The sequence below is a fragment of the Ambystoma mexicanum genome, chromosome 2p (genome assembly GCF_040938575.1).
Source record: "Ambystoma mexicanum isolate Mex_15411 chromosome 2p, UKY_AmexF1_1, whole genome shotgun sequence".
Taxonomy (NCBI): Eukaryota; Metazoa; Chordata; class Amphibia; order Caudata; family Ambystomatidae; genus Ambystoma; species Ambystoma mexicanum.
Genome location: NC_090923.1, coordinates 153,026,833 through 153,050,350, shown reverse-complemented (window position 1 = coordinate 153,050,350; position 23,518 = coordinate 153,026,833). Strand labels below are relative to the sequence as shown.

The 23,518-nt window shown below is 45.2% G+C and overlaps 1 protein-coding gene across 2 annotated transcripts in view; it reads right to left on the bottom strand.

Annotated features, from left to right (window-relative positions):
• Nucleotides 1-22,668, bottom strand: part of LOC138566297 (netrin-4-like) — a 429,115-nt gene extending 406,447 nt beyond the window's left edge. The window contains exon 1 of one of the 2 annotated variants that reach the window (XM_069643402.1): nucleotides 22,028-22,668. In XM_069643402.1, coding sequence (XP_069499503.1) covers nucleotides 22,028-22,094 — 67 coding nt within the window. In that variant the 5' untranslated portion in view covers nucleotides 22,095-22,668. The remainder of the gene's footprint in view (nucleotides 1-22,027) is intronic. The other variant, XM_069643401.1, reaches the window with a different exon arrangement.
• Nucleotides 22,669-23,518: the final 850 nt, after the last annotated feature.

Sequence of the window (23,518 nt, the reverse complement as noted above, 5' to 3'; positions counted from 1 at the left end):
ACCAAACCAAGAAGCGAAGTTCCTCTCCTCTTGGCATCTTGCCTTTGAGATTATCGATAAAATTTCACCTGTCGCTTGTAAGATCTGCATCCCAAACGGATAACATACAGAAGAGAAATAGGTCCATATCAATCAGTTGTATAGCTGTCACCCCAGACAGGTGCTGCAACTGTTTGAAGAGCCCAGTGAGGGAAGAGCCCAGGATCCATCTGAAGAATGAAAGGAAAGTTAGGAAACCCGGATGAAGAATATCACACATTTACCGGAAAACAATTGATCCTTATAAGGAATGTACCAAAAAATACAGAAAGATAATGTTGTCGAATTGGTCATGTCAAGTGAAATCAATGTTAAAATTTGGTTGCAATGTATAAACTGATGTTTGTTGTCAATTTATATGTCGATAATACCGGGGAAAGAAGTATTGTATAAAATACTTAACCTCTCTTTTACTTTCAGCAAGTTCAATTACTCCTTACATTCACACAGCCGGGGAGGTTGGAGTTTCCAGAAAGGGAGGAGTTCCAGGACCAAAACCCCAAATCTGAAAAGAGTGGAGTGCAGAGCTCTTTTCTAAGGGTCATCCGAATCAAAGACCCATGGGGGAGTACTTGTGGGGTAAAAATGCAGCCCCAGAGCGACATAGATGGAGAAGCCATTTTAGACCCCATTGTGAGAGTGAAGCTGGCTAAATGTGGAGTTCCATTTAAATGTAAAAAGCCAGTAAAAAACAGTGCTTTCCACATGAGGCCTGATGAATGAGCGAGAATGGGCCTCCCTCCATTTTGTTTGAATGTAAATGCACTCAACTGAATAAGAGTGTGACTCAGACATGTAATATGACTAACATTGTCCAATGGATTCCAAAAAGACATGTGGCATTGCAGATGTTGACTTTATGTAAAGGCACATGTGACAGATTTAAGGTTGCAGAAGTGCACAAAGAAGTAAATAAATACATTTGAAATACTGTGCATTCGGAGGAATGATGCCTTACATTTAAGAAATAAAGTTGAATGACAGACTGCATTTACAGGAATAAAGAGACTTAATTTCTTCATATAAAATCAGAGGATGTAAAGAGAAAGGCCTATTTCGCTTGGTGTAAATTTGAACACTGGTTTCTTATGTAACTATGGCCTATCTGTGTAAATAATATCAAGAGTGGACTTTTGTCTGTTTACGCATTCTGTAAAAAAATATTTAATTTCTTGCCAGCAAGCCTGGATGCAATACAAAATGTCATGTGTAGATATGTTTCTTAAATGTAAATGCTATTTCGAAGAAATGAGAATGTAACTGGAAAATTGATGAAGTGGTAGATGGTGAAATTAATGTTGGAAGTATGTAATATCAGAGTGGTAACTATAACGGCAGAAATCTAGAAGCTAGCCGGGACCCCCATCAGAGGGCAAGAGGAAATCTGCATGCAGGAGAAAACCCTTGGCTGAAGCCCTTGACCGGGTTTGTGCTGTCCTCAGAGGACCCCTGCTGTTTCCCTGGAAAATTGTGGGATGAGCGTTGTTAGAATTCGAAACTAACAAAGTTCATACCCAGTGTGTTAGAGCCAGTATAGACAATAAAGTACTTCAGTGACTCTACCTTTCAGAAACCCCTGTCTTCTGTACCGAAGGGGGGTGTCCATAATCCCAAATTAAGTAACCCTAAAACGCTGCTATTCAAGTGAATGTAGAGGGTGGAAAACAAAAATCCCCATTTATTCCCTTGCATCCCAAAACAGAATTACCAAGCATTGCTTCTCATTTGAATGTGTGTTTAAAAACTATTTCCCCATTTGAGTTCCTTCTCCCAACTTTGCCTTTCAAATGAAAGCATAGAAAAAGATTTTCAGTTTCTTTCTAAAACATTGCCTTTCTAAAAATAAAGCCAAAACGATTTTTTCATTGTATTGTGAATGTTTTCTATTGGTAATGTGCAATTATATCTGATGCAAGTTGTGACTGTATATTTCAAAATGTTACCTCTGTTGTTTTAATAACGGAAAGTAATTTTGAGTTGTGATATTGTGTGGTGCCACAGCATTTGTGGTTGATGTAGGTTGCTAGTATTCTTTGTCAAACCTTAAACAAATATATATATTCTTACTATACACTGGCCTGGTTCCTAGCTTATTACTGGTAAATAGAGTACTTGTTGGGGTTGGTGCAAGATGGGTTGGAAGCCTCATTAAAGTTGAATCTGTATAAGCACTTTGGGTGCGCGTCACCTTGCTTGGGGGGAAGGAACTCTCTGAGTTGAGTGTGAGCACCTAATAAACTGTGACACTTTGGAGTAGGTGGCAGGCCAGTTTGTCAGGGGGTGCACCCAATGCCCTCCATATCCTCTCTGCAACCCTACACATGAACAAGGAAGCTCACCCTGCTTCCTAGTTCCTGTCTGTGTGCAGCACAGGGGTACCTGGAGGCCTGGATTGATGCAGTGGACCAAACCTTCAGTGGGAAATAGTTAAGAAAGTTTTTTTTATTTTTTGTATGTGTACTGTGTGCATCGTGCATGTGTGAGGTGTGTGTGGTGTGTGTCGGATGTACATATATGGTGTATGGGTGAGTCAATGGTGCAAGAATGAGTATGAATGTGATTGTGTGTACTGGAATGCTCTGGCTGAGTGGGTGCATGTGTCGAGAATGCAGTGTGAGTGAATGTGAGATAAGGTATCTGGGTGAGTGAATGGTGGATGTATGAGTATGAATGTGATTGTGTGTGTGAATTTTCTGGGTGAGTGCCCGTTTGGATACTGCAGTATGAGTGTATGTGAGAGAAAGTGTATTGGTGAGTGACTGGTGGGTGAATGGGTATGAATGTGGTGATTTCAGGTGTGTGATTATTCTGGGTGGGTGGGTGACTGTGTTGAGAATGCAGTGTGAGTGAATGTGAGAAAAGGTTTATGGCAGAGTGACTGGTGGGTGAATGGGTATGAATGTTATTATATATGTGTTAATGTTCCGGGTGGGTGGCTGGGTGGCTGGGTGCATGTGTGGAGAATGCATTTTGAGTGAAAGTGAAAGAAGGTGTATGGGTGAGTGACTGGTTGGTGAATGAGTACGAATGTTTGTGCATGTGTGTGTGTGTGTGTGTGAATGGTCTGGGTGGGTGGGTGCCCTGGATCGGTGTCCATGTGGATAATCCAGTGTTGGAGAAGGTGTAAGGATGAGTCACTGGAGGGTGAATGGGCTTGAATGTGACTGCGTGCATATTCTGGGTGGGTGCCCGTGTGGATAATGCAGCGTGAGTGAGTGTTATAGAAGCTGTATGGGTGAGTGACAGGTGGGTGAATGGGTATGAAAGTGATTATGTGTCTATGTGTGTGAATGTTCTGGGTTGGTTGGGAGCATGTGTAGAGAATGCAGTGTGAGTGAATTTGAGAGAAAGTTTATGTGTGAGTGACTGGAGGGTGAATGGGTTTGAATGTGACAGTGTGAATGTTCTGGGTGGGTGCCTGTGTAGATAATGCAGTGTGTGTGAGTATGACAGAAGCTGTATGGGTGAATGACAAGTGGGTGAATGGTTAAGTTATTTTATGTTATTGTGATTTATACCATGCACTGCTGCCATTTTCATGGTCTCCAGGAATGTGACTATGAATTTTCTTTGTGAGACGGTGTCATTGTGGAGAAGACAGTGTGAGTGAATGTGAGAGAAGGTGTATGGGTTAGTGACTGGTGGGTAAAGGGGTATGAATGTGATTGTGTGTGAATGTTCTGGGTGTGTGTGCATGTGGAGAATGCATTGTGTATGTTCTGGCTGTGCGTGTGAGTGAATTTGAGAGAAAGTGTATGGGTAAGTGATTGGTGAGTAAATGGGTATGAATGTGATTATGTGTGTGTACAAGGCACTGGGGGCCTGGGGATCACTGGAGCATTGTTGACATATCCTTATGTGACATGACATTTTTTACTGGCATTTTCTAGCAAAGGAAACTTGATGTTTGTTATTACGTGGCTATACTAGCATTTTGGTGCAGCCAATCAAGACATTGCTTACTATGACATTTCTTTCTGGGCATCTATGATAAAGCAAGTATGCTAAGTGTTATAATGTGGCTAGGATAGCATTTTGGGGATCCTGTCCAGCCATTTCCTATTGTGGCATGACCATTTTGTAGTGGGCATCTATGGTAAAGCAACCATGAGTTGTGTTACGATATAGCTAGATTGGCATTTTGGTCTAGCCAGTCTATAGATTGCTTACTATACCATGACATTTTGTACCAGGCATTTATGATAAAACAAGAAAATATATTAAGTGTTATTACGTGAGTAGACTGGCCTTTTGGAGCAACCAGTCTAGCCATTCCTTACTCTGGCATGACATTTCTTTCGGGGCTTCTGTTATAAAGCAAGCATGATACATGTTATAACGTGGCTAGATTAGCATTTTGGTGAGACGGTCTATCCATTGCTTACTGTGACATGACATTTTGTACAGAGCATCTATGATAAAGCAAGCACATATATTAAGTGTTATTACATGACTAATCTGGCATTTTGGTGCAGCCAGTGTGGCCATTTCGTACCATGGCATGACATATTTTACTGTGCATCTATGATAAAGCAAGCATCATAAGTGTTATTCTGTGGCTAGACTGGTTTTTTGGTGCAGCCAGTGTATCGCACTGTGGCATGACAATTTTTACTGGGCATCTATTAAAAAGCAAGGCGCAGAGTTTTGTTCATGTGTAAAACAGGGCAACAGAGCAACTAGGTAAAAAAAATACAAACACACCAGCCAGGTAAAAAAGCAAAAGAATGTATGCATTTGCGATTGAGGGCTTTTGTGAGGAGTTGTCTCTTGTCATCAATGCATAAAAATCCAAAGTTAAGGTAACAGGCCAGAGTAAACATCCGAAATGTAAGTTTGTAATCAAAGATAAAGCATTAGAACTGGTCCAAATTTTCGACTGCCGAGGGATTCCTTTTTTTAAAATGTATTATGTTTGCCTCAGATGAGAACAGATGAGAACGCCCCAACTGCATATGAAACCAAGTACTGATGGTGTTATATCAAATATCAGTCAAATCATGACAATTAGTTGATGAGATACTTATTCACTGATTTAGTTAGAAAAAGAGTAATAATTGAATATTCTTCAAAGGAAAATATTTTTCTTTTTCACAAGTTTCTTTTGTATTACTATGGCCAATGTGAGTAATCACTCAATGGCAGGGGAGTTGCTAGGTCTGGAAAAGACCCGGGGCTAAGCTGATGTCAGAACTGTTGGGACTGGGGGCTAGCTAGTCTTTTGGCTTTAGCTCCTGAGATTCTATCCGGGGCTACAACTAAAAGATCAGGGGCTATAGCCCCCTTAGCCACCCCCTAGCAACGCCCCTGCTCAATGGCCATTGAGGCAGAAATGTAACTGGACCAGCAGGTTTCTGTGTCTTATTCTGCTGGGTGGCATCATTGTTTGTCTGGGGTGTCCAGTGATGACATGTTTTGCCATGTGTACTCACTAAGCTATGCTGACTATGCTCTGCCCCGTTTTGAAGTGGTATACTCAGGTTTGGTAGGCTACACAGTGTTTTGTTATACTATGCCATGCCATTCGTAACAATAGAAACATGTTGTGTAATGTGTTGTTCTGTTGTGATCAATGTGTTATTTTCCCAAAGCTAACTGCAAGTTAGCGAGAATCTACCTCAGTGTTATTGCTTTTTTAAATGCATATGTATGTACTCAGTCATTTCTTTGAGCAGCGGGGTATGATGTTGGTTTCCTTTTATGCTCAATCAATATAACCCGACCAGGGGGGGGCATTACCGGTGAGGTAATGCCCTGAGGCAGCAGTTAGAAGCCTGAGCAAAGCGAGAGAACACAAGAGGTTAAAGGTTGAAAGAAATGTGTGTGTCACATCTGCAACCAAAAAGTTTAAGGATGCCAATGGTTAGCCTCTCTCTCTCTCTCTCTCTATCTCTCTCACTCACTCACTCACTCACTCACACACACACACACACACACACTACAGCGTACATAGCTGTTTTACGATAATTGCCATTGGTACTCCGGCAAGTAGTACCGGGGTACTAATATTGTTTTTTTCTCGGGTTCAGAAATGGCATGTTAACCATTTCTCAAATTAACGAAAATCAACACAAAAAGATGGCCACCATGGAGTGGGCAGAGGGGAACTATAGGTAGTTTCTTCTCCCTTTCTATGGTGGTCATTCAGGAGTCAGAGATGTAACGGCAAGGAAGATGGAAACACAAGGTAAGTGGGGAGGGTCTAAATATGTGGAAAAGGGGTGTGTGGGTGGGAGGATGGGGATGCAGGGTATTTCAGTGGAGTGCACTTACCCGATCTCCGGTGAGGGAAGATGGCGGCCCTTCCACTCTGAGGAAACTCGGAACAGGGTCTATACTGTGTGGTAAAGACCCCCTTCTGAGCCTCCTCATTGGCTGTGAGGCCGCCACATCCCCCTCTCTGGGTACTAATAGCTGGTATGGTCACATTGTATTATGTTGAGGTTTCATTTTAATGTTTTGCTTTACATGTCTAATGTTCAGGTGCTTTTGAATCTGCCATAAAACACCAGGTAGCAACCCCCTAAACACACAAAACAAAATGAAACAGAAGGTAGACCTGGAAATCTAATCTGTAAAATAGACCCTAGAACCCTGTTTTCAGCCAACATTTCCATAGTGCCATTGGTTAACATGACACAGTAATTGCAGCCCAGGGTGATAAGGCTAGTCAATAGCTGGATCATGTAAACTAACTCCCAGAAGCTCAGCCTAAGAAGGTTCCTGTCTCACACACCACTACAGCCATTCCCATAATGGTCCTTGCAGGACTCAGGAAACTCCGGAAAGGCCGGACCAGAGCTTCCGCTCACAGGGAAGCCGTGGTCGAAATCCCACACTCAGTTAAATGTGCCTTCTTTTCCTCTTAGCTTTCCCCTCTGTAGAACCTGGCCATCTGTGGCCATCCTGGGTTTAGGGGAGTAAGCAAGAGGTCTTTGTCCGCTGTGTTGTCTTGGGCATGGTTTCTAACATGCTATGGCTCCCCATGGCACTGTGGAATGCTCACAAGCTGGACCACTGCCGAGCCAAAGACAGTCCTGGTATCCTTAAGCATTCTGCCCAAAAGCACATGCCTTGGGAATTTGGTCAAGTATACAAACAGAAAGAATTCTGTGTGGTAACCATGACATAAATGAGGAAACAAAAGAAAATTGAGGTGCTTCTACTCTCTTTTCGGGGAGCTTTTGCAAACTTGGCAAATTCTAATTTTTGGCATACAACCTCTCCAAAATGTTGTTTGGTTGGAGGCTAGGGAGGTATATAAGACGGCTTTGCCATTTGTGATTTCTTGGTATGGCTTCTATATGCCCAGGCTCACCACGACACTGTGAAAGGCTCAAAGGTCTGACCACTGCTGACACAATGACAGGCTTTGTGCCCTTAAGGTCTATGCCCAGAAGCACAAGCCTAGGGTTTTGGTCAAGTACATAAACAACAAAAAATCCTCGTGGTAATCATGTCATAAAAGAGGAAACAAAAAAAATGACCTTTTTTGTCCACCTTTCAGGGAGCTTTTGAAGTTGGCAAATTCGGATTTCTGACATATACTGCTCCCAAAAATTGATTGGGGCCTAGGGACGTAAGTAAAAGGGCTTTGCGCCTGTAAACTGGAAACCCCTAGGCACATACTGACACATTGCTAATTCCTTGGACCTCTGTATATGAATGAGTTGGGCAGATACGTTCATGATTTGGATGCCATAAAGAGACAGTCCCTTTGGAATCAGTGTCTAGTCGCTAAACATGCTGCAATGCACAATGCACTTTTCAGAATATGGACTGTAGTTGCTGCTAAATTAGGGATTGATAGTTTATAGAGATTTTTTTTATAAAGGAAAACCTTTTGTGTTTAATGTGTTTTGTGTAGAAAAAGATTGGTTGTGTTTCGATGTTTCGCTATTTTTAATAGTGAATTAAATTCGTATGTGAAAGGTTTCTTTGAAACTAAATCACATTCTAATTAAATTAATAAATACATATAAACAAAACAATCCATGTGGTAACCATGACATAAATGAGGAAACAAAAAAACAAATACAGGTTTTTCTGCTCGATTTTCAGAAAACTTTTAAAATTTGGATTTCTGACATGCAACCATTCCAAATGTTGTTGGGGGCTTAGAGAAGTAGGTAGAAGGGCTTTGCCAATTGTATGTTCTTGGGCATGGCTTCTACATGCCCAGGTTCACCATGCAGTGAGTACATTCCAGACATACCCCTGGCACTGAGAACATCTCAAATCCACCTAGCTCTCCCTTCAGCGTTGCGCCTCAATGAATGCAGGCCTGTGATGAATTCGGTCCAATTGTACACAAAACTCCTCTGCCTTTTTCTTCTGAGTGCCTTCCTGGGCATCTTCTTTATCTCTCACCTTCCTCCCAACTATCTACCTGACCTTGCTCCTCCCTACTACCAATGACGGTTCTATCATACTCCTCCTTTGATTCTCTGATATGCAAAGCGCTTCAATGCCATTGCCCATGGCAGGAGGCACTATATAAATGCAAGATAACATGACCATGGTGTCACGCAAGGGTCAGTCCTTGGTCCCTTTCTATTCTCCTTATATACCTCACTTCGTGCCCCTATAATTTCTTCCTTTGGGCTATCACACTATTTCTATGCTGATGATACTCACCTCTTTCTATATTTTGTTTCTTTTACTCCTGATATTCATCACACTCTCTCAACTTGCCTTTCTGCTATTAAATCATTGATTACCTCCCGCTTCCTTACACTAAATGCCGGAAAGACTGAAGTCTTATTCTTTCCTGCTAACACTCTTTTACCACAGTTTCCTCCTCTTTCTATTTCCTTTCCTCCCTCCATTCTATTTATCTCTCCCACTGTCTTGGTCTCTATTTTGATTCTAATCTTTCCTTTGCACATCATATCTCTCTTACATCTCGCTCCTGTCGATTTCATCTCTATAATATTCACAGAGTCCGCCCTTTTCTCACTTTTCACGCCACAAAACATTTTATCTCTTTGTTAATCTTCTCTCGGCTAGTTTATTGTTCTGTCACGTTCTTTGGTCTCCCATGCTCACGTCTCACTTCTCTTAAATCAATCTACCATTCTTCTATTCGCTCTCTCTGTCTTCTTTCTTATTGGGACTCGATCTCCTCTTCTCTTGCCTCACTTGGCTGGCTGTCTTTCTATTCCCAGCTTAAATGTAACTTTCTCTGCTTAGTTTTTAAATCTCTTTACGGATTTGCCCCGGACTATCTTGCATCTCTCTTTTCCTTTTATATTCCTTCTCGTTCTCTCTGTTCTTCTGGTCTTTTGAGGCTAAATGTTGCCCCTCCCCTTTGTGCTCAATCCTGCTTTTGTTCTTTTCAGCTCCCTCTGTCTCTCCGCTCCATTACTTCTTACTCTTTGTTCCGTTCCTCTCTTAAAACTCACCTGCTCTAGTCCTCTGAATGATTGTTACCAGCTGTATCCGAACACTGATTTGCATTGCTGATTTTATGTACCGTTGATTTTCTTATGTAAAGTGCTTTGGACAAAACCGCTACATAAAGCACAATAAAAATAGAAATACAAAATACAACATAACACTTTTACAGGCAGAAACAAGATTTGTCAACATTGTTTTGAATGTTTGTAGGCTACATGTTCGGTCCCCTCTGTGGGTAATCTTAGAAATTACTTCAGTAAGGAACAGGGCAGGGCATAGACAAATTTGTTTTTTTTGGGCTCTAATAATAGCGAGAGGCCTGCACCATGTTTACATGACCACTTGATCCCAGGCCAGACATGCATTGTCAGGTTAAACAAAAAGAATCTTTCATAACACTACCTCACTTAGTAACCACAGGGCTACAGACAATCTCTGTGGTTTTATATGTGCTTTGATGTTTTGCTCATCTTTTTGCTGAATTCTTGTCACTGACTCATAGGTAAACAGAAGCTATTTGGAAATAGACGTGGCAATTACAATTGATTCCCAATGGAGTCATGGGTGGGTTAACCGGATTGGAGCTGTTCTTCTCAAATAAAGTGGGCAGTTAAAAGCAACAGGCTTTTCCCGCCCGACCAAACTATGCATCCAGCATTAGAGTGGTAGATACAGAGACGTCAGACTGTGTATCCATCAGTAGAGTGTGAGACCCAGAGGTCAGTCTCTACACCCAGCAGTAGAGTGTTAGACCCAGAGAGGTCAGGCTCTGCATCCAGCAGTCGAGTGGAGACCCATAGAGGTCAGACTCTGAATCCAGTAGTAGAGTGTGAGACCCAGAGAGGTCAGACTCTACATCCAGCAGTAGAGTGTGAGACCCAGAGGGGTCAGGCTCTGCATCCAGCAGTCGAGTGGAGACCCATAGAGGTCAGACTCTGAATCCAGTAGTAGAGTGTGAGACCCAGAGAGGTCATACTCTACATCCAGCAGTAGAGTGTGAGACCCAGAGAGGTCAGACTCTGCATCCAGCAGTAGAGTGTGAGACCCAGAGAGGTCAGTCTCTACACCCAGCAGTAGAGAGTTAGACCCAGAGAGGTCGGGCTCTGCATCCAGCAGTCGAGTGGAGACCCAGAGAGGTCAGACTCTGAATCCAGTAGTAGAGTATGAGACCCAGAGAGGTCAGACTCTACATCCAGCAGTAGAGTGTGAGACCCAGAGGGGTCAGACTCTGCATCCAGCAGTAGAGTAGGAGACCTAGAAAGGTCAGACACGCATCTAGCAGTAGAGTGGGAGAACCAGAGAGCCCACACCTTTCATCCAGCAGTAGCGTGTGAGACCTAGAGAGGCCAGTGTAGAGGAGCAGGTGGACGTGAGGAAGGATGTCAGCATGCACCATTGGACATCATGGAGCACTGAGTGATGTCATGAAGCAGATATACAAAGGCATACTGGTTTATGGCAGGACTGATGAGAGATGATGGATTTATTGGGAGAGTGGGGAGTAATCTGACGTGACTCAAGCACCTGGGTTTGGTTTTGCTTATGTGCTGCTAACAGACCAAAAGTCCAAGGTGGGTGAGAATGCCAACCAATCAGAGGGTCTATGGGGTAACCTGCTGTACAACGTTGCATAGACCAATTTGCTGACATGTTCTCTGCCATAATCAGTATTATATGTATTTAGAGGTAGGTTGAGGCGTGCCTTACAGATAAGAGACAGCCAATGATCTACTAACCCCTATGTATACCATAGGTACATATGTTCCCCTAACCAATCCCTCCCTTTAATAGGTTTTGCAGTTTGCCACGTAGGATGACTTCATAGATGACGCATATTGGGGTATAAAACCTCTCTATAATCAAGTTTGTGTGTGAATGGGCGACCATCAGTCTGATGTCTGCCAGTTTGTCCTGCTTTATTGAAACTGAGAATAAAGTAATATTTTGCCATAGCCTTTGAGTCTGTCCGGTTATTTGGTCTGAGATCTTTATTGTTAATTCCATCCAGCACACGAGAAGCTTCAAGGTGCTAGAGCACACCAGACTCTGCATCCAGCACTAGCGTGGGAGACCCAGAGAGGCCAGACTCTGCATGTGGCATAAGAGGGGAAAGAATTAGAGCCCAGAATCTGAGGTTAATGTGACTTGGGGAGGCCCAGTGAAGCAAAACCCTGCATGTGGCATAAGAGGGGAGAGAATTAAAGACCGGACTCTGGAGTTACTGTGACATGAGGAGGCCTGGTGAAGCCAGTCTCTGCATGTGGTATAAGAGGGGATAGAATTACAGCCCAGATTATACAGTTAATGTGACATGGGGAAGCCCGGTGAAGCCATGCTCTGCATGTGGCATAAGGGGGGAGAGAACGAGAGTCCAGACTCTGCAGTTAATGTGACATGGGGAGGCCTGGTGAGGCCAGGCTCTGCTGTTGGTATAAAAGGTTAGGGACTGAGAGACAACAATATAGAGGATTAAGTTCTAATTGTATTTCTTAGGCAGTGAAGTCAAGTTGACAAGCTATATGGATGATAAAGTGCTGATGTCTCTGGGGATGATACGGATCCTGAGATGCTGTGTGGATGATATAGTGCCAGCGTCTCTGAGGATGATATGCATCCTGACATGCTAAGTGGATGATATAGTGCCCAACATCCCATGTGGAAAATATAGTGCCCTCCAAGACTTTAATGCTTTGACACCCGAGGCATGTGGTCCTTTACTAAGGGGTGAAGCAAGCTTCAAGATTTTGGAGGAGGGCTGGAGAACAGATTTAAAAGCAGGTGGAGAGTGGGGCCATGGGTAATCACCCCATAACCACTACCCCTCCAAGAGCCTGCATCCCCACTATAATTTGTGCCTTTGCTTTGTTCACTGTTGCCTTGATAACCCTCATACATAAGCTGCCTGTCTGCTCCCAACTGTCCTGTAAACTTTGAGGAGAAACGTGAAGCATAGGGGTCAGTGCTGATGAGTTACTTGGGGCAGGACTCAAATAGGGCACTTTCAAGGTGGTTTAAGGTGACATCAGGTCACAACAAACTACGCAGAACTGTATCAGTATCTCAAGATTCATTGCCTGCAAGTTACACAAAGGAAACTGAAGTAGGTGTATTAACCCACTCAGCAGCGAACCCTATCCTTCCTGCTGAGATCAGGAGGCTAAATATCTGTTATCCTTCCTTTGGCCCATTAAATCATCTTTCACCCCTGTGAGGAATTCAACCATCCGCACGGGGAGTGTGCGGTTGCCTCGGCCTTTTTGAAGTTTTACAATGAAAATTAATGATGGGAGATCAACCCCAGAAAATGTGTGGGGTAATCCTCTCCCATTTTCCTCTGCTCACCGCACAACAAACACATAGTCATGTATACTCCAGGGGGGGGGACACCGCCTACAGGCGCAGCCTGTCACATTTAGCTGGAATGTGACATCCAGGGGTACATCAAAGCATCTCTGGAAGTGGGAAGCCATGGCCAGCCTAATTGAAATATCAAAGGCTCCATGGATCTGCCCTCTCTATTTTCTAAGTTCTACTACAGCGCATACTGATGAGAGTTAATTGATACAGGCCTGCGAGAGGCCAGATGGCATAACTGACAAAAGGGGATAGGTAATCCAACACTTCTTTGATATGCATGTGTCAACTTGAAGCCAGCTCCCACCAAACTGTATGAAGGGCAATGAATGGCATGTCTGGGACACATGTTTACAGTAGGCAACCCCTGCAGGGAGACCCCCTTTCAGAGGGAAGAAGTATGTGAATTGATAGAGACAGAAAGTTTGTTCTCGTCGCAAACTTCAAGTGAGACCTGCATTTTGATCAGGAGTCCCAGAGAGCTCAATTAACCAAAGAGACACTTTGATCCACACCAGACAGGACGATGGGTGGGACTTAGTGGTACATGTTGTCAACCCTTAACTTTCCTGTTGCAAAGCACTCTGGTTATGACCTCACGCATAACAGAGATTGTTGGTGGGGACCCGGGATTGGTTCATTGAGGTAGGCTTAGCCTGCATCTATCACTGGAGCCCATTTCGTTTTAAAAGTGGGCTGAGCCCCTTACTTAGCAGATCATCCGACGACTTTGAAATGAGTTAGGGAAGGACTCATTTGGACCCTGCCTGAAGGTACAGTCTGCCTTACAGCTTCCGCCAGTGAAGAAAGGCCGGGATTTCCAAGAGGGAAGCAAGATCCCTTCCCTAAACATCTCCCAGGGAACAGTGGGAGATACCGGACTCAGAGGACCCGTTCAGCAGCTCCAGAACCGGTACCCAGCCAGCACACAGTGTGCCCTGCTCGGTTCTGCCAGCAAGCTTCCTAGTTGGGAAGTGCCAGTGAGTCTCAGAACAAAGGACAAGGTTGTTGCCTGCAAACATTCTCCACAGCTTTGGGCCGTCCACCTTAAAGGATGACACAAGCCCTGCAAAGAAGTTAGGAGCAGTGCCACACAAGCATCAACCAGCGTCCATCTTTTACAGACATTTTCGAGGCAGTTGAGCCCTCACACCGTGACCGGCTGCACCACTGTCTGTTGTCAAGCTGCAGTCACTGAAGCCACCTGAGATGCCTCGACCAGCGTTTCAGATCCGCCAGTCAGTACAGAGACAATGATTATTGACGCCAAGCTGCCATGTAGGCCAGTCCGCAGTGATCCATCCAGCCTTGCTTGCCAAATTGCCTGACGCCTGATACCCGCAGCTGTGTCCCGTTTTGAACTCTGTCACAGGAGCTGCAAAGCATCCTGGAACCGACTCAATGCTGTCGAGCATCAAGATCATCTCCAACACCAGGTACATTGTGGTTCTGTCCCTCTGGTCCTTCTCCGAAGGCCCATAGTGACATTTACAACCCCTTGCTCCCTTGGTGCTGAAACCAAATAACATTGAACAGTTAAGACTGATTGCTTTACCGGCTACCCTCCTGTCAGTATCCAACGTGCTTCACTTTCCTTCGTCAAACTGTCCTCTTGGTTCCTTTACAGAGGGGGTTGTATTTTGCAGTGTGCCAGAACTATCTGTTGTAATAAAAATAAAGTAGATATTGTATACAACCTTGGCTGGAAAGTACCTTTTATCATTGGGAAATAATTGTATTTTCGCTTTGTTGCAACTAACCAACGATCCACGACCTGCCGTTCTGTCCACATTACCAAAATTGGACAAGGAGGTCTATAATTTACTTGTGTTTCCAATCTGTTCGGATCCCTTCTGGTGTACTAGAGGTGTGGGGCTGATTGGCTGTTTAGAAACCAATATTCATCCCTGGACCACTGGTGCCCTGGATTTTGATTGATCGCAACCCCATTCAGATGATAATTAGTTTCACAGAGAAGTGCTAGCAATCATGGGGTGCAGCCATCTAAAAGATGAGTACAACAGTTAAGCCTTTGGCTGCATTGTGGTGGTGTATTGATGTGGGCAAGACAGGCTTCTGTCCTCTGCCACTGCATGGCTACTGCTGCTACTCGTTAATGATTGTTTAAACTTAAAAACACTGCTTTCATGGGTGAGAGATTTGACAGGTTCTTGCTGTAGGCCCCCCTTTCCTATCGCTCCAGCCCAACTGACCTTCACACAGAGGCGTTGCCTGAGGAGGGGGGCTAAGGGGGCTATAGACACGGGTCTTTTGGTTGTAGCCCCAGATAGAAGCTCAGGGGCCACAACCAGAAGGCTAGACAGCCCAGAGTCCCGACAGTCCAGACATTAGCATAGCCTTGGATCTTTTCCAGACCTAGCAACACCCCTGGCATAGTGCATCCTTCTGTCTTAAACTTCATTTATTTATTTAATATATTTTTTAAATGTAAATAAAGCGTGCAAACAGCTCTTAGGCATCAAGGCGCTGTTACTTGTGATGATCCTATTTACAAGAGGCATGTGAATGGCATTTAAACATACTTACAGACTTAATAGAAATATTCGATATATTACAGGCAGGCATAATGATAGCGTTGTATATACTGTAAATGTGTCTTTAAAATTGGCAAGGTTTTCAGACAAATGAATTCTCCCACATCCCTAAAAGCTGAACATACTTGAATCCTCTTGGAGTTCTTGTAGGGCAATCATGCACCATCCTTTCTTGGGTGGCATCACAGAGAATGTGGTTTCTCCCCACCTCCCAGGGCACATTGCAGAGGCAGACTTGTGCAGTCCTATCAGTGTGGATTCAGTCCCGATGCAGCATTGAGATAGAAATGCTCCAGGTGGTGAATGATGCCCACGTTCTAATGCCAACGGCATTACTATCAACACGGCACCATCATGTGAGGATGTTTGAGATAGTCCTGGAATGACTGTGGCATTTATTAATTGATCTGATAGGTTATTTATAACGTGCTTAATACCCAGAGGTTTCTAAACGTGGACCCGGGGATCGAACCTGTGGTGCTCCGTGTCGTCTTGCTTCCAAGGCGAGCACGTTGCCACTGAGCTATCCTCCCGAGATGAGTATTCTTTCTGGATGATATGCTTAGTATGCACAGCACGCTGGATGTGCTGAGTGTACAGACAATTATATTCAAGTGTTGGAGCACCACACCTGGGGAAAGGCAATCCACCATAATGCTCCATTATAGGTTAACTATAGTTATGTGTTCCCTGGAATTCTGGTTAGTTACGCACTTGACTAATGTTAATTTGAAGTAGATTAATATCTCTTTTTTTGTAAGCACCTTCCCAATTGAGTGTTCGACAAAGTCCTTAAACTCGGTAGTAGTCCATCCCTTTCAATATAACCAATAGTTCTTTATTCCAAAACCCGCCAACATGTATTTATGGATTCAGAAGTGGGACGCTCATAATCCTTCATCATATGGAAGAGGCACATGGCGTTCTGGCCCCTACAAGGACCATGACCCGGACCTTCTTGCTTTTGAAGCCTGCGGGCACCTCCATTTAGTAACTTCTTACAGGAAGTCCTAAGACAAGCTCTTCTTACAAACAACCCCCACTCCCCCACGACTTGTGTAAGAAAGGAAAAGTCATTGATCAAAAAAGGGACTTAAAACAGAAGTGGAAAAGAAGAGTATGTAGAATTCTGGATCTTATTTAGCTGATGTCAGGAAACAGTATTTTCAAAAAGAATTAAAAGGAAATGTATATGTGGAATCTAACTTAGGAAAACAATCAATTTTGCAACCTAATTGTGTACATGTTAATGTCCTGATGAAGAGCTATACTCGAAACACATGTTTGCTGACTTTGAAATAAAGAACTGTTCATTATATTAATATAGAAATAATGTCATTTACTTAAAGGACAGACCCCTTCCTCCCAGTATAGTGTATGATGTACCTGAGGGGTTAATTCTATGGTCCATGTTTTTTTATTTCTATATAGAGCCACTGGTGAATCTGTAGCTCCCAGTCGGTGGGGGGACGGGAGGGGGACAGGGTCTCTCCAACCACAAGTATGCAGACAATGGCCTCAATGTTCTTGAGGCTTAATCTATCCAAGATAGAGTTCAGATTTATGTCTACTTGCAGACACGTGCAGGAGATTCATCCTTGGGTGAATACCATTTCTTTGGAGTCTTTGTCCTCCAGTTTAAAAATTAGTGTTAAATCATTTAGGATTTTGATTTCTTCTTTGATCCGGTTCATATTGCACTGGTTATAGGTCCTGTCTTCCTTCCAATTCCCAAGTGAGTGCCTGCATTACTTTCTCTCTGTCAGGGGACACCAGCGGCTCACCATTTGGTTTGGTCTATGACTCCGATAACGTTTCACTATTGAATATGCTGGCTAAAGCAGATGGGAGTTGTAGTCAAAAAGGGCCAAATGTTGTAGAACCCTGCTCTATGCCTAGTCCAGTGTCTCACACCCAATATTTGGTCATTATTTTTAACTGTCATTTTCTTCATCTTGCCTATCCGTAGGAGTGTCGCCCCAGTTCTCTTCTTCATTCATCGTTGGGTACACTTCCGGAGTCCCTAAAAGCCACTTACCTGTAGCAGACATTGTCAGAGGGGAAATAATCCAAGGTTGTGTTGACATTGTGAGATGGGAGGGACGCGGGTGACTGGGTAGGGGCCCGGGTGACCAGGATCTGAAGCCAGAGTGATGAAAGAGATCAAGAGCAGCCATTCACTGCAACTAGTATGCTAGCCAGCATTGCACCCAGAGAGTGGCATCTGTACAGCCATTTTATCATAAACGAGACCAGGAGAGAACAGGCACAGCATTTAGAGAGGAAATGGGAAGGACCTAGTGAGGGCTCTTTTCAGATGGAGTGACATGGCGAATGTGCAGAGAGTTGAGCCTAGAGTTGGGATGGTGGGGGAGATTGAGTTGGGAGAGTAGAGACAGGATTGGGGAGACCAGAGGTTCTGGCTATTGACAGCCCCACAGCAAATATTTCAGAAGATGCCAGAGTTTCTGCCACTGCGGCAAAATACCGGGTTCCAGTGGAATAAGGAATGAAGGTGGGGGATCCGGACCTGTTGTGCCCAAAAATGTTTTGGGGCGGGGTTGACAAAATTCTGGCACAGCCTTAGAAGTGCAAGTAGCTAATGAACATTTAAAAGATGTGTGACCTACGTAACTAATGGAGAGGCCAAACAGAAGCATGAAAGCTGGCATGAAAGGGCATAACACTTGTGTTAGAAGTTGTCTTAAATATAATGTCATGATAAGCAGTCAAACAACTGACTAAAATAAAAACATACAAATAAATTCAACTATAAACGTGGGATCAAATCAAAATAGGCAAATGCAAGTTCCAATCCATCCGTTTCGATAAAGGAAATCCATGATTTTCATTACTTATATTAAATCATTCAAATTACAAGAATTGGATATAATATGTTGCAAATATAAAGAATGTATTCTCTATATTTTCCCTACAGATTATAACAAAACAAAGAATCTAGCTCGGGTGTCTGAAACTAATGTGATTCCAATCGTGTGTTGAAGGGGCTTCTATTGGGAGAAACCAGTATTGGCCCCAGATCATCAAGTCTTGGAATGAATTTTAGTTGGGGAAATCAGTTTGGGTAGCTCGACCAGAACCCCGGCTCCAGGGTACATTTTACGTACTGCCTGGACTGGGTCCCAGCAAGCCCCAACCCACTTAACGACCTGAATGTACTGCATTCAGGGGTGTATGTGCCCATTGGCTTAGACATCTAGTCAAAGAAGACTATTAGGGCCCCATTACTAGTGTGTCGGTCTTGAAAAAATGCCAGTAATTCCGGCTCTGGCATTTTTTCTGGACCAGCGCACTTCAAGTTTGCTGGTTGGGGCCACGGATCTCCCGGCAGGCCTGACTTGCTGGCAGATCAGGCCCATACTGGTAAGAAATGCTTAAATCACTGGCACCGGCATCACTGGTGCCGGTGATTCAAGCAATCCCATCCCATGGAGTCCTAAGGGACTCTGCAGGAATGGGAATTTACCTGTTCTCTGTAATATTACGGTAATACTGGGATAACGGGCGGTGGGGACTGTAAGGGCAGTTTGCCGGTATGGCCTATGTGTAGTGGGATGGATGTGACCAGAAGAATGCTGGTGCGCCAGCCATCCCTTTCATGTTGGGGAGGAAAATGTCTCCATCCTCCACTGCTAACACGTCCCCACAATGTTTTTTTGGCTAACTCTTTCCACTATATGCAATATATTGTTTAGTTTAGGACGACGTTTATTCTGCTCATCCTTGTTGCAAAAGACATCTTTAAAATGCTTTCTCCCATTTTAATAGCGTCGGATCTGTAATGCTTGCAGGGCCTGCGTGACATGACAGCATATACCAGCCATAGGCGTGTTCAGGGAGTGCACTTGGGTGGCAGGTGCTATCGCTGGAATCTGATCGGCCACCCAGGTGCCACCCCATTATCCTAAACTATGATCATTAAACTTTAAACACAGGAATGTAAGACACTAATGTTAGTAATTAAGGTATATTTGGGTAGTGGAGACAAATAGTAAATGAATGCTATTCAGACGTGTGTGTGTGTGTGTGTGCGTGCGCGGGCGCGCTGGCGCTCGCACTCTTACTTCATGTCACCCCTGCATATGGCAGTTCCCCACTTGGGCCACCCGAGTCAGAGGAGTCTGGACACGCCACTGATACCAGCCCTTGTAACCAAGTAGAGCACTGTTACCACAAACGTCACGTGGATGCACCAATCAGTCTGACCCTAGTGCAATCTACTCGCCGGCCTTGCAAGAGCCAGACAAGACGCTCTGGTCCGGCTTTTAGACCTTCCCAGTCCAAAAGGTGGCTCTTGGCAGCGCTCGAGTGAGGGCCAGACCGTGATGGGGGGGCACAGGCCAGGCCTTTAGTGGGAAACAGGTGTGTTAAGGATACTACAATCGGCCCCGGGCACTGTTTGGGACAAGGGGCACAGCTATACCCCTTTAGCCCCTTTTCTTGTCCTCAGCCCCTGACACGGGCCCCTGCCCCATTTTGTGTGGCCTTTTGCTCGGCTCGTGTTTGGCCCTAAGAGCCAGGCCAGACCCCCAAGCTTGGCACTTGCTCGGCCCTACCCCTAAATTAGCGGACTCTCCCAGGTTCCAAGAAGCAATAGACACTTGTGCAGCCGCAACATGGAGCAGAGTTGCCCTTCATTTAGACAATGAACAAAAACATGGAATAATGAAAACGAATTCTTGTTTCTAATGTCCTTGTAGATATTGGGGCTCATTACAAGTATGCCAGTCCGAAAATAATGATAATGATAATGATGAGTTATTTATATAGCGCCTTAATCCAAAGCGCTTTACACAGCACATATTTACATACAATATCACCCAACCGAAACAACAGTGCTGGTAAGCTTACTGGCACCGTTGTTCCGGGACCGGCATAGTACAGGTCTGCCGGCCGGAGCCGTTGTGCCCAACAGGTCTGACCCTGCCGGGTACATCGGCCATGGCAAGCAGACGGGTCATGGAAGCACTGGCACCGTTAACAACAGTGCCGGTGCTTCCATGGTCCCCACTCTCATAGGGTCCTATGGGACTCTATGGGAAGTGAGACTTACAATTTACCGGCGCCTGACTTTCCGGGACGCCGGGGTTGTAGTCCGGCGGCAACCCGCTGTTAGTACTGGCATGGTTACCACTGGACCCGTAATGAGGCACAATGTCTACTTATTAGTTTTTAGTACAAGTCAATAAAACGGTATTGACATTGCAATGACTTGAATGATTTTGGAGAGGGAGCGCAGTGCACGGTAGCAGCAGAGGGCAGAGGAGCAAGGGTTTAGAGTGGCGGCTGGGAGAGGAGTGGCGTATTTTGGTGTTTCGCACTGGTTGAAATATTGTGCCCCGATGGCAGATGTGACCGCCACCCAGTAGAAGAGGAAGGTTGTGCAAGAGGGGCGGATAATAGGGCGCCAGCGCGAGGCTGCAGCGTGGCCTGGGGCACCTGGGTGGGAGAAGCAAGAAGGCTGGCTGCTCCCCGTTGCTTCCTCCCTGGCTCCGCCACTGCCACCACCCAGGTGGCAGAAAGAACCAGGTAAACTAATTAAAGCGGTTTTCCAGCCAAACCTTACCTCTTTACCCACATATAAGAGGGAGTCTGGTAATTAGCTCGTGGTGGAGGGGCGGGTGCTCCATCAAGCTTCCTGGTCGCCTTCTCATAGGTCGAAGCACTTGTAAATGACAGTCTGCGCTTCCCAGATGCCCACCCTAGTGCACCGTGACAGGGGTCAGTGCTTCACGAGAGCAACGCATTGATTTCCTGTCGGGCTGCGAAGCATCAGAAGTGAAATATACGGGATCGGGGGCACCAAATCTCCCAAGACAGGACCAGCTGCTACGGGCCTGAACACCAGCTAGTAGTGACCTAGAGTAACCCCGCCAGATTATTCCATATGTCTCTCAGTCCCCCGGCTATACCTTCACTGAAAGCCCGGCTCCTCCTACTCGCGTGCTGCCATGTGTGATCTGTGGCAGACAAGCACTGCACCATGCGGAAACCTACACGAGTCGCACCTTAGTCAAGAAACGTGCACAATCAAGTGGTGGATGCATGACATAAAGCACGCAGAGAGGAAAGAAAAGAAAGAAAGAAAGAAAGAAAGAAAGAAAGAAAGAAAGAAAGAAAGAAAGAAAGAAAGAAGGAAAGAAAGAAAGAAGGAAAGAAACGGCGAGAGAAATAAGACAAATATAAAGAAATTAAGAAAATTTATGGAAAAGGAACGGTGTACGCTAATAAATGCAACAAGAATAAGAGAAAAAGAAAGAAACAGGAAAGGAAAGAAAAGGAAAGAAAGAAACAGGAAAGGAAAGAAAGAATGAAAGAAAGAAAGAAAGAAAGAAAGAAAGAAAGAAAGAAAGAAAGAGCAAAGAAAAGGAACGAAAGAAAGAAAGAGGAAAGGAAAGAAAAGGGAAGAAAGAAAGAAAGAAAGAAAGAAAGAAAGAAAGAAAGAAAGAAAGAAAGAAAGAGAAAGAAAAGAAAGAAAGAAACAGGAAAGGAAAGAAAAGGAAACAAAGAAAGCAAGAAAGAAAGACAAAAAGGAGAGAAAGAAAGAAACAAGAAAGAAAGAAAAAAAGAAAGAAAAAAAGAAAGAAAGAACTTTTGTTTCGTTTGTCGAAGGTTGGAAGGCACAGGTAGACGCTGGCAGGCGGCGGTCATCCCCTTACCTGCCTCGCTGCTCGCCCACACAGCCCAGCCCAGAAGCACTATCCAGGGAATGCCTCGGCGCTGCATGGTGGGTGGGTCCTGAACGGCAGGGAACCTGCGGGGGTGAAATCCCTATAGCCTGCGGGGTCTGCTCAGCATCGGCGCTTGCACCCAGAACTTCACGGCAAGGGCAGTTGGGCATTCCGAGGCAGGCAACATTTCAAGGCAAGGCAGAGGGTCCGTCTCCTCCTGCTGGTCACCGACCCCGCTGCCAGCGCTTCAGCAGGGTTCCCGGGCGTGCTATCCGATGGTTAAGCCCTCCTTGGTTGACGCCGTTTGTGTTGGGGCACTACTGGCACTCGGATTATGGGTGCTATCGGGCAGGGGGGCCTGTGAGTGCAGAATGCAGGCACTGAATCTCGCGGCTGCCTGGCTGTGCCGCCCTGCCCCTCCGGTGTTTGAAAGTAAGTGCTGCCGATCCTCCAAGGCTGGTTGGAGTCTGTCTGCTCTGCTCTCAGACCAGATACGAAGGTGGCACCAAGTCCTGCCCCTCAGCCGGGTGCCACATGATGCCGCGCTCTGGCCGGGGAGGGGCCCGCCGCTGGCGTAATTCTATGCCTTCTTGATGTGAGCGCAGGCTGCCTTGGGCTCTTCAGTCCCGGGCAAAGGAAGAAAGGACGAGCGCAGAGTGGAATCGATTCAATAAGGAAGAAGAGGGAAAGAACGGGGGAGGGAAGGACAAACAAGAGGAAGGGAGGAAGGGAGGAAGGGAGGGAGGGAGGTAGTACGAAACGAAGGGTGAGACGAAGGAAGGATGGGCGTGAAATTGGAAGGGAGGAAGGCAGGGCGGGAGGAAAGAAGGAAGGGAGAGGGGAAGGGAGGAAGGAAGGACAAAACTGAGCGAGGGAGCAAAGAAGGAAAGGGGGAGAAAAAGAAAGAAGACAGGAAGAAAGAAAGAAGACATAAAGGGAGAAAGGGATGGATGATGGTATGGTTGGAAGGAAGGAAGGCAGTGAGTAAGAAAGGAAAGGAGGGAGAGGATAGAAGAAAACATGGAGGAAGGAAGGATGGATGGGAGGGAAGGAAGGAATAAGGGATAGCGTGAGGGAGGGAGGGATGGGAACAAGGAAGGAAGAAGGAGAGGGAGAGAGGGAGGGTTGGGGAAGGAAGGAAGGAAGGAAGGGAGGGAGGGAGGGAGGGAGGGAGGGAGGGGAGTAGGAGGAGAAGGAAAGGCACAGATGGATTAAGGAAGGAAGGTACTGAGCAAGGGAGCCTGGAAAGAAAGAAGGGAGAACATGAAGGAAGAAAGAAGCTAGGAAGGAAGAGAGAGAGGGAGGAATTATCAAATAGAGGGGGGTAGGGAGGGAGGGAGGAAGGATGTAGAGAGAGGGAGCATAGAAAGAAAGAGAAAAAGGAAGGAAGGACGGAAGGAAGGAAGGAAGGAAGGAAGGAAGGAAGGAAGGAAGGAAGGAGGGAGGGGGTTTGAGGGGTGAAGGAATAGGGGGAGGTAG